The sequence below is a fragment of the Hemitrygon akajei genome, chromosome 22 (genome assembly GCF_048418815.1).
Source record: "Hemitrygon akajei chromosome 22, sHemAka1.3, whole genome shotgun sequence".
In the NCBI taxonomy this organism is placed as follows: Eukaryota; Metazoa; Chordata; class Chondrichthyes; order Myliobatiformes; family Dasyatidae; genus Hemitrygon; species Hemitrygon akajei.
In genome coordinates, this window is record NC_133145.1 from 18,002,809 (window position 1) to 18,014,614 (window position 11,806).

At 37.2% G+C, this 11,806-nt stretch overlaps 1 protein-coding gene across 2 annotated transcripts in view; it reads left to right on the forward strand.

Annotated features, from left to right (window-relative positions):
- Nucleotides 1-11,806, forward strand: part of cacna1g (calcium channel, voltage-dependent, T type, alpha 1G subunit) — a 315,144-nt gene that overhangs the window by 142,133 nt on the left and 161,205 nt on the right. The window contains exon 13 of one of the 2 annotated variants that reach the window (XM_073026745.1): nucleotides 5,711-5,779. The exons of the other annotated variant lie outside the window; for it this stretch is intronic. Coding sequence (XP_072882846.1) covers nucleotides 5,711-5,779 — 69 coding nt within the window. The remainder of the gene's footprint in view (nucleotides 1-5,710; nucleotides 5,780-11,806) is intronic. 2 annotated transcript variants of the gene reach the window in all.

Genomic DNA, 11,806 nt, shown 5'->3' on the forward strand with positions numbered 1-11,806 from the left:
CTGTTATATATAAAATATAATCAAAAAAACTACAACTCCTCATAACAATCATAAAAAAAATTGGAAATTTAATTTAATAAAGGGAAAAAACCCCACTAAAACAAAAAAAGGAAAAGAAAAGAAAGATTGGGCAGTCCATTTGAGGATAAAATTAGAAAAAAGAGAAAGAGAAAAAAAAATCCTTCCAGTCATCTCCCAACCTTCACAGATAAGGATTTTCCCTAAAGAGAGTAAAGAAAAATAAATAAATAAAAATTAAATTAAATCATGTGAAAATATTGAATAAAGGGTCACCAGACGTTCAAAATTAAAAGATAAATCAAATGTCCGGCTTCTAATTTTCTCCAAGCTTAGACATGACATAATGGAGCAGAGCCAATAAAAAACAGTAGGTGGATTGGAGTCTTTCCAGTGTAACAAGATAGCTCTCCTAGCCAGTAAAGTTGAAAAGGCTATCACATGTTGAACGGAAGCAGACACTTTGCTTGCTTCCTTTGGAATAACCCCAAAAATTGCTGTAAGTGAATTGGGTTGAACATCCACATCTAAAACTTCAGATAATATTCCAAATACATCCCTCCAAAAATTATTTAAGCTTACAATGACCAAAACATGAGTTAGAGTAGCCACTTCTGATTACATCTGTCACAAATAAGGCTTATATTAGGAAAAATATATGCCAATTTATCTTTGGACATATAGGCCCTGTGTACTATCTTAAACTGAATTAAGGTATGGTGTGCACAGATAGATGAATTATTGACTAGATAATAAATTTTACTCCTTGATTATCTGAAAGTGAATATTGAAGTTCTATTTCCCAGGTGTGTTGAACCCTATCATGAGGTGACATGCGAGCAGCTGTGAATCTGTTGGGGTAATCTACTGAGTCCAGTGCTCCCGGTGTAGCCTCTCGTATAACGGTGAGACTCAACATTGATTGGGAGAGTGCTTCACTGAGAACCCATGCTCCTTCTGCCAGGAAAAGCAGGATTTCCACATATTTTTATTCTACTTCCCATTCCCATATATCTATCCATGGCCTCCTCTACCGTTGTGATGAATCCACACTCAGGTTGCAGGAACACCACCTTATATTCTGTCTGGGTAGCCTCCAACCTGATGGCATGAGCATCGATTTCTCAAAATTCCAGTTATGCCTCCCCCCCTTAACATTCCCCATCACCTTTTACCCCTCTCATCTTATCTCTTTGCCTGTCCATCTCCTCTCCCCTTTTCTTTCTTCCAGGGCCTTCTGTCCTCTCCTATTAGATTCCCCCTTTTCCAGCCCTGTGTCTCTTTCACCAGTCAACTTCCCAGGTCTTTACTTCACCCCTCCCCCAACCAGTTTCACCTATCACCTCATGTTTCACCCCCATCTTTTAACTCTATTCCTCATTTCTTTCTCCAGTCCTGCTGAAGGGTCTCAGCTTGGAAAGTCAACTGAATTCTTTTCCATAGATGCTGCCCGGCCTGCTGAGCTCCCCCAGCATTTTGTGTGTGTGACATTAGTTATAAATTCTCTTAACCCTACCATGGTCAGTGATAATACTAGGAAGAGGAGATGTATCTTAAGTGGAAAATTAGGAAGAAAAATACAAACTTAATGGCACAGTTTTACAATGGGGTGCAAAAACAGAGATCATTGGAATTTCAAAGGCATAAATTTCTGAAATTGACTGGACAAGTTGATAAAGATTTTTTTAAGAGCACGCTTAATTAAAAATAAATAGAGCACAACAATAGAGCAAATAGGTTAAATTCAACCTTTTCAGAATCCTTGTTTAGACATCAGCTGCCCAATTCTAGGAATTGTACATTAAAGCGATATTGAGGCCTTTTGTAAAATTGTGATAACTGGAGTGCTACCAGCAAAGAGAAGTTTCAGTACCATTATTGGGACCATCCTGAGAAGCTGACATTGGCACCCTTTTGTGGACAGAAGGCTATAGAGATACTTAATTGCTTTGTTCCAAACTGTATAAAAGACTTAGCAGCTAGAAACTGAATCTTTTCTAAAGGACATAGATTTAAAATAATTGTCAAAATAACCTCAGTGAAATCAAGAAGAGTTTTCCTCACATTTCATGTTTTCACTAACTGGAGAATGATCAAAACAAGTTCAGTGGTGACATGCAACTAGATATTAACTTAACTGAGAAAATACATGTGACTATGGAGAGAGCACAGGGCTTTTTGGATAGCTCTTTCAGTAATGCAGTTACAGTATGTTTATTCACCTCCTTGTTTGTTGTGTACTTTTAAGTTCTAAGTGGCTTAATATACACCACAATCATGCAAGACATCTTTACTCATTATTCTTCTGAAGTCAGGCAGATAGACCTAATCTTTCAGTATATCAGTTCCAATGCAGCATTCCAACAAACAAAGTGTCATCCCTTTTTGTCTCAGGCTGGGTAAATGGTCATTGTTAAAGTATTGTATGGGTAACAGGCTAATTTTATAGTTGCCACTACTGTCAATTGAAAAAGATAATTACTTTCCATAGTGTAATCACAGAATCCCAACCTTTTCCTAAGCCACTAATGGCACAGTGTCTGAGGGTATCCGTTATCTATTTTGAGACTTACAGATGAGAGGAGTGGATACATTGCCCAAAGATACATGTTAAATCCTCCCTGTCCGCAGACAAAACTTTTATCTACTAAGCACGATGCTGAGTCAAGAAGGGACCGAAGATCCTGTATTATTAATGTTGTTGACCCTCAGTTTCTTTGCTTGAGGGAAAGCCCAACTTTGTTTGCCTGCTTTTGGCTTATTCCACCAGTCTCAGCTAGTTTTCAAACAGGAGCAATAGATATCAGTTCTCTAGACCACTTCTGTGGATTCTTTCCTAAGGAGAGGGAAAAAGTTGAAAATCTTCTCTTTTATATGATGTAGAGTACTCCATCTTTCCAACTGGGAAATCAGTAGGAGCTGAGCAAAGCACCAAAATGCAAAAGGATGATTCACATCCTAGGTACCCAATAATAATAAGAAAGGTATTAAATTTTAGAAGCGTAATTAAACATGCTTATGATTTCCTAGCCTATAGAACTAACCAACTCTTCATCTCTTATCTCTTCAATCTGATGTGATTTCTATACATCTCCTATTAGAATGCAAGCAAGTGAATGTTAAAATTGATGTGATCGAATAGGCAATGACTGTGCAGGGTCATAGCAGTGAATATAACAAATACAAGGATGATCATGGATCCAGGAACTAATTCATTCAAGGAATGGTATAAATTAAATAGAGCCCTATGATTCAAATCAACATGCCCAGATGATAAATGGTCTCAAAGTTAGTCCCCAATATCTGTTGCTGCATTTCAGCACATGTATATTGTTTAGATCACCCAGAACTAGCCTCATTTTATCTGTGTTAATTTGATGGTAGCCAACAATGACTCATGCTCATAGCATGTATCCATGAATCAGTGGTTTCTAAAACCAAAGCTGTAGGTTCACTTGATGTTATCTGATCTTGTCAGCATTTCCAATATCAAGTTTTCAAAGTGTAATCATGCCTCCTGTTGGCAAAACCCAATTTGGTATACATCTGAAGCCTTTAACTAGATATGATAATTGCAATTTTCATTGTTGTATTTCTTCTCTAACACGTTTTCCCGCCACTGTACTTGATACTGTTAATAATGACGGACCCCTCAGTAAATGGAAGGAGTCCTTAGCTGGGAACTGCTGACCAACATGAATTTGTCAAATGTCAGAAGGTTGTTGATAGTAAAACAGGATTTAACTGATTAAATTTGTCTTATTGAAAACAATCCAACACTGATCACTGTTTAGTTAGGACTGTGACCAGTAAAGTAGCAAGATTTTTAATATTCTTTCACTGACCAGTGATGATATCTTTACATTTGAACCATCAGAATTATTGAGCACTAACTTAGGTAGCTATTCAATTGGTCAAAATTCTCCATTAAGAGTTCTTCACATGAGCAAATTGGCTCTCATCTGTGTTTATTCCTCCGATTTACCAGTGATTTACAGTAAACAGTGCATGCCTTTGCTGACAATGGTGTATCAGCAATAATTTTGGATATGAGATAATTTTATGAAACATTTTGGCTGGTAACTGATGTTTGGGTTATCTTTTGCATGATGGATGCGGAGACCTTTTATGGAACCCAGTGGCTAGAGCTTAATGGTAGCTTGGCTGCTTTAGCAAGAGATGTTATGTGATTACATGAAGTTGCTGGCTGTTTGCATGTTCACAAAGTAAGCTAAGAATGACTTGACTAATATACAGATTAAAATACTTTTGATTCTCTTAGAAAGATAATCATTCACTGTCAACGTTGCTACCCCTGGGCATAAGTGTCATCTTCTCAGAAATTACCCATCTTGTCTGATCGCATCTGGAAATAAGACATTTGCTTTTTCACATCATTTATGCAGTACTTCCTGCTTATATAGTCTTATATAGTCTTTATCTCTTTTCAAAATATATTTTCCATATTGTCACTCTGTCCTCAAACCCACATTTTTCACTTATCACTTGTCCCCTGCATTTTCTAGTGTTGATTCTTATTACCTTCAAGGTGCTGTACAAGTGCAAGTTGTTGTTAGCTGAAGGAGAAAGGTACTTGTGAGAGAGACTACTGTGATGCCAACAGTCAGTCTCAGTGAGATGCAAAAGTCAGTGGCCGTAACTGGAGATGAAGTTCATGGCTCCACAGTCTCGAAGGCCTTCACATAAGAGTGTCAAGGAAACAACACTGGTTAAGAAAATACCTGTCCTTGTCCATAAAGACTTTTCAAAGCATCACTTGAAAGAGACAATAAAGATGTGGTAGAAGGTCTTGTGGACTGATGAGATTAGAGTGGAACTTTTTGGCCACAATACTAAGCAATATGTGTGGTGTAAATCTAATACTGGGCATCAGCTAGGTAACACCATCCCTACTGTAAAGTATGTTAGACGCAGCGTCATGCAATGGGGATGCTTTTCAGCAGCAGGGACTGGAAATCTGGTCAAGATTGATAGGAAGGTGAAGGCAGCTAAATATAGGGAGATTCGTGCTTTATAATTTTCCCTGTTTTTTGGGCTCTACTGTGAAAAAAGGAGCATGTGATTCACAAATAAAAATTCTCCATTAAATTGATTAAAATCCCTGGTTGTAATACTCATTTATGTGAACAAAGGGTTGGGGGCCGAATACTTTTACGAGACACTGTAAATTTGAGAAATAGCTAACCAGACTGCTATTTATACAAATAACACATCATTGCTGGTAGTATGTTTCTGAGTCAAAACAATTCAGAAGGGCAGATTTTATTTTGGCATACATTTTATATTGGCTTTGATTTCATATGAGCATTGGAAAAAACAGCTTATAAAATAGATCATAATAATTTTGTTCTTGAAAGGAGCCAATATACATATCAAAGTATACTAGTTTAGATAGGTAGCAATAGTAATATTTAAAACCTATCTGGTTTTTCAAGGTATAACCTATATAGTGGATACTGGCTACCCTGATATTAGTAAGCAATGCTTTGTCTGTATTGTGATTTAATGTGAACTGTTCCTAACCTCAGTGCAAATATTCTTAAACAATGATAACTTTTTAAACTTTTTCTTCTTCAATTAACTGTGCTCTTTGTTTCCAAAGTGTCTGAAATATTTAAGTTGAATGTATTTCAGTCACCTCAATATCGACACCATGTTTGTTTCACTTCAGGAGGTCCCGAAGCGGGAGGATGCGAGTGGGCAGTTAAGCTGTATTCAGCTGCCTGTCGACTCGTCCGGGGTACGTAACTGTTCACCATGAATTCACAGTTGAGACACTTCTAAAATAAAACAGCAGAGAGGGAGAAAAGAAAACCAATGGCAGCCTCAGAGTGTTTTTAGTTACATTTGCTTGCTTTCTCAATTTTTTTCTTGTATATGATCCCTAAATTGATTTGATAAGAGGTTTTTTTCCCATTTCATCGGACCCTGGAATCAGACAAGGATTGAATTTCATGATAGATTGAAAACTGGTCCCTTTGCATTTTTTTCCATTTGGACAAATTGAAGTTCCAAACAAGTTTTTTTTTAATCTAGTTGAATTTCCTGTGTCTTAAATTTGATTTAAAAATATGGTTATTAACAATGACACAAAAATGCAATGTTATGTTTTTATAGTGGTGTTTCAATCCTCACTGTGATGGCCACCTTAAGAATAAATGACCATCAGAAATAATTTAATAGATTTGAAGACATATTATATTAATTTCAATTCCCTTAAGTACAGAAATTTGAACTTAATCCAAATGAAACTACTAAAATGTTAAAGTCATGAACAGGATGGATGGAGAGAGATTTTGTTTTGTGGTGGGTCAGTCGTGTAGAACCACATTTTAATAGCCAGGCCATTCAGACAGAAAATGGAGGCAATGAATGTTTCAGACCAGATACTAAATATTCAGAATTCTCACACCAAAACACTTTGAGACAGTGGGGCCATTCAGGAATGAGACCAGTAGAAATGAGTAGGTCAGAGTATCAAGGAAGTTATTTAGGGCTAAATGGAACAGAAATGACAAATGACCTAATTGAATGCCAAAGAAGGTCTGGAAACTGGTGTGGTTCTACCTGTTGGTGTAAAGGTGTTTTCCTCTGGCAGTGTATTTGATGACAGAATACATGGTTGAGTAGGTACAATATGTCAGAAAGGGGATGGAAAAACATATTACACTGGGGGATCAAGAGATGAATCACAATCTAAAATATTCTTCATGTAGCCTAGTTCAGAACTAGTTACCTAGCCACTGTTTTAACATTGGACGGAATGGAATCTGGAATGGGTTAAATCATTCTCAGTGAGCACAGTATGTGGCCTTGGGTTATATTCAATCTCGATTACCTTGCAGAATTTCAGATAATCAGTAAAATATTTCATTTGGCAAGAGTTGAATTCACTGTTGAATACACTAAGTCATATATCTACTCTTATCCAGATTATCCAGACATTTGTGGCTTTGATAACTTGGGTAAAGGGAGATAATAATCAAGCAGGGGTGTTGAAAGAAGAAAAAGAAAATAAGTGCAGTTCTTAAGTATGAATATTCTGAAGGAGTTTGAGAAGAATGGGAAGATGTTTCAATGTTGGGGCAATATAGAGAAAGAGGTCACAATGCAATAAATTCACAAAGGAATTCAGGAAAGACTTCCTTATCCTGAGACTGGAGAAAATGTGGAACTTATCACCTCACTGAGTAGAGATGAATGGAGCAAATGTTTTTAAAAGGAAGTTATTTAAGAGGAAATAAGGTTAGAAGTAGTAAGTGAGGGGATGTTCACTTGGAGCACAAATACCTACAAATACCAAAATAAACACACAGAATCAAGGAGTAGTTCAGTATGTCGAACAGCTTCAATGGAGAGAGAACTCAAGATAACTTTAAAGTTAATGACCTTTCATCAGAACTGCAAAGACTGCTTGGCTGAATGTTTTGTTCGTAAGCTGAAAATCTATGTGAGATAAAACAACCAATCTTTCTCAAAACATTGTCAAAAATTTGCTTTTTTTCCTACCCTTTGTCACCTCTTTGTATCTCTGTAGAGGGCAATTTTATCAGAAGATGTATCCCCACTTTAGTGGAAGCTAGCATGTTAGTGATAGCAACGGCGACTTGATTGGATCCAGTTTATCAAAATCAGAATCGTGTTTATTATCACTGTCATCTGTCATGAAATTTATTGATTTGCAGCAGCACAGTGCAATGCATAAAAATTACTATAAGTTACACTAGAATATTAATAAGTAAGTAGATAGAGGAAAAAGAGAACAAAATAGTGAAAAACGTGTTCATGGATTCGTGGACTATTCAGAAATCTGATGGCAGAGGAGAAGAAGCTGTTCCTAAAATGTGAAAGTGCATCTTCAGGCTCCTATACCCATTCCTTGATGGAAGTAATGAGAAGAGACCATATCCTGGATGGTGAGGGTCCTTCAATATGGATGCTACCTTCTTGAGGCACAACCTCTTGAAGATGTCCTTGATGGTGGGGAGGCTTGTGCCCATGATGGAGATGGCTGAGTCTACAACCCTCTGCAGCCTTTTTTGATCCTATGCATTGGCACCTCTATACCAGATGGTGATGCAACATGGCAGAATGTAGACATTTGCCAGAGTCTTTGGTGACATACCAAATCACCTCAAACTCCAAAGAAGTATAGCTGTTGGTGGGCCTTCTTTATGATTATATCAATACGTGATAAAAATTTAAAAAAAACTTTGTGAACATCTGATCATGTCCAGTTATGATCAACAGTTCCTCATCAAACACATCATAGAAACTGTAAGTTTATTCACTGACAGTAAGAATATCATGTATTATCAAGGGTTCTACAAAAGTTCAGAGCTACAATTTTGAACTTTGTGAAAGAATCTATTCTCTTTTACTGAATTAAAAGTATCAACCGACTTAATAAGGCCATGGGTATGTGTCCAGGAGCTGTTGTTCGTGATTGAAAGATTACAGCAGTTAGCATCATGGCATGGTTTACATGAACATTGGAAAAAAACAGTAGTGGAGCCATATGTCTATGTTTATCAATGCTTTGATTTTCACCCTTTCTGTTGCAAAGAGTGTATCATTAGATGATCTTAGATGGAACAGTGCTAATTGATATGTACATTTCAATAAATAAGCTTGGAAAGGCTTTGAAATTTTCCAAAAAAATTATGTTCAGTCCTATCTTTTCTCCTAGGAAAAACAAGCAGAGGTCTTTCTTCTGTAATCTATGCTGGTAACACAATGCATTATCTCACTTGACCTCCCTACATTATAGGGCAGTGTGTCCAATATCCAGTAACATATGGAACACTAAAAGCATTTTATCATAAACACAATTTCAATTATTCCAACTATACCCAGTGGTGATACTGGACTCAGTACCACTGTGCCCACCCACCTTAATGGTCTTAGTGGGTTTCTTATTTGCAGGACTACATGAGCTGACCTTCCGCAGCCAACAGGAATCCCCAAGGTGGAACAGGTTTTGAGTGACAAGAGAACCTCAGGCCTTGTATTACTGAACTACCATTCACAGAATGCGGTGACAGCCTTTGAAACGTCATGGCCTAATAAAGTCATTGAAACTATTTGTGTTAATGTAACATAGAAAAACATAAAAAATTAAAATAAAATCATTTGATTATTAACACTTAAATAATGACTAATCAAAAGGATTTAAATTAAGCAAAATCCACAAGCCCTTTCTTGTGCTGATCTTTGACAGATGACCTTTTGCACTCAAATGAATGTGATCACTACTTTTACAGCTGACTTCCCTGATTTAAAGCTGAAATTACACCTTCTCTTCAGCACACCTGTGGTAGGTCCGAGAGCAGAGGGCGAGGTTAGACCCTCTGGAGAAGGAGTTCCAATCCTACTGAGGCTTCACCTTTGACTAAGTATGTATTACAGTCTGTTGAAACCTGAATGGCTGACAACTAATAATTACCCCCACCAAATTACCAACAGTCAGCCAGCTCAATTTCACCCAGTCTCGCCAAAGCTACATGCAATTTCAGTATCATATTCAACATGCCTCAGAATTAAAAAGTAGTTCAATTTGTTTAGCCTTTTGTCCCTCATTCTCTCTGTATCTCCTCCAGTTTATTAAGTTCCAAATAGACAATCCACCTGAATCTGATATGGATTACCATCTCCATTTTTCCACCTTTGGTTATGATGCAGTTGACAACTAAAGTTCCCAATCTTTGCATTCCCTCTCATACTTCCTGCCTCTTCATCTACTCGTTTAAGGTCCTACATGAACCTCAATAATTTGACCAAATTTTTATCCTCATTCTGTTATATCCGTCTTTGACTCAGTCTCCAGGTTTTATTGGATTGGTCCTCTGAGAAGTGGCCTGATGCAATTTTCTACAATGAAAGGACTCTGTAAGAGTATTTTTTTTTTGCTTGTTTTCGTGGAGGAGTTCAAGTTTATAAGACAGAGGGAGATTGACTTGATATCAGAAAGCAGAATACTCTGAAATAAGGATAAGATGAAAGGAAAAAGTATTTTTTAAAGCAGTTTGTATTGGCAAACAAACATTATACAATAGTTGTGATCGGGAGGTCTGTAAGAGAAGTTAATGGGAACAGTGGGCTTGTTTTGAGTTTCAGTTCTCTTTTTCCAATGCTTTGAAGCTAAAGTCCCATTTCCTTAACCCCTCCCAATATCTTGCCCCCTCCACAGCCTCTATATTATGAGACTTCATGTCCAAGTTACAGTTCTGGATAGAAGCCTTGTACTCTAAACACTTGACATGTCCACAGAGCACACATTTAAATTGAAAAACTAATTTTAAATTTGTACCGCTAATGTTTGAACTCACCCCCTCCCCACCACCAGCTAGCAGACTGTCAGAGATGGGCTCCACTGTAGTTGCCTTTTATTTAGGACAATTGTTGATAAATACTGCATGAAACAGTATCACTTAAAGTAATGTTAGTCCAGAATTACTTCTTTTCACTAATAGAGGGCATCCATAGCAAAGACATCTTCTTCTTTTGACCATTCATGCAACCAGACTTCACAGTTGGCATCACTTTCAAGATGGTACTGTGAAGACAGTCATCACAGTTGTGATCAACATTAATGCTGATAAACATTTGTGATTTACTTCAATGTGTTAATAGATACATTCCAGATGCACAGTGTGCTCTCCACTCCTGCTGATTCATCTGACAGATACAAAGAGATCAGGCAAAGGTTTATATTGAGTGTGCTGCAATGATCTGCCCATGCCATTGCACAACTAGCTAAGAAACAAACTGATTTTTAAAAGCAGTAGATATATGTAGAGCAAGTCAGAAGGTGCTACAGGTAATTACAATTTAAAATATAGTGCTTGAGGAGAAATGGAGTGAAGAAAGAGTTTGGAATTGTATCAAACGTTTGTCCGGACCTATCATTACAGGCCACTTGCTGTGTGGTATTCTTGCCAGTTCTTAGTTCCACACCAATGAGTAAACTCATTATGGCAAATAGATGCTCTGTCAGCTAAACATATTTCCTTCTGTTCTTTTAGAATTAAATAAGTCTACTTCTCAGAAAGAACATAGATACATATTACAATTTTGTCTGTTAATCACAGTCAGGACATATGTGCACACACATGTGTCAGGACATGTGTCTTGAGGACCTCTATGGATTATAGGAGCACAAAAAGAGATAGAAACAAATTACAAAATACAGAGCACCACCTCAAAATAATCAGAAGCATGTTTACTTCAATCACCAAAGTTGAAAAATACTGTTTTATACATCTTAGTGCAACAGGCATCAATCAACTGGAGCTTAGGGAAAATAGGGAAAACATAAAGGCCTGAATATTCAAATGCATCGCACTTCTAATCACACTATACAGATGAAAATATATCTTTAACTGAATGGAATGCAGTTGCCTGATTCAGAAATGGGTCAGGCACTTCCAATCACAAATCTTTTCTTGTGCTCATAAACCATGTTCAGTGTCAGGTGCATAAGGAATAAGCAATATTTTTGGAGTATTGTTAGTAAAATTAATGTACTTGGATCTAAAGACCACCAATTGTTGGAAACTCAGCTATTAGGTTGCTTTAATGCATTGCCTGAGGTGCAGTAGTGTAACTTAAAGGGGTCTCCCTGAGCAGGACTGAACTTGGTTCTGGAAAACCCACAGGTAGATCTTTGAGTTAATTTATTTCCTGTATTCATTTAGTCCAAAATCATGGCCCCACCCCTTTGCTTCACTGATTCTGATGCACCATCAATAACTCACTCTGAGACGTA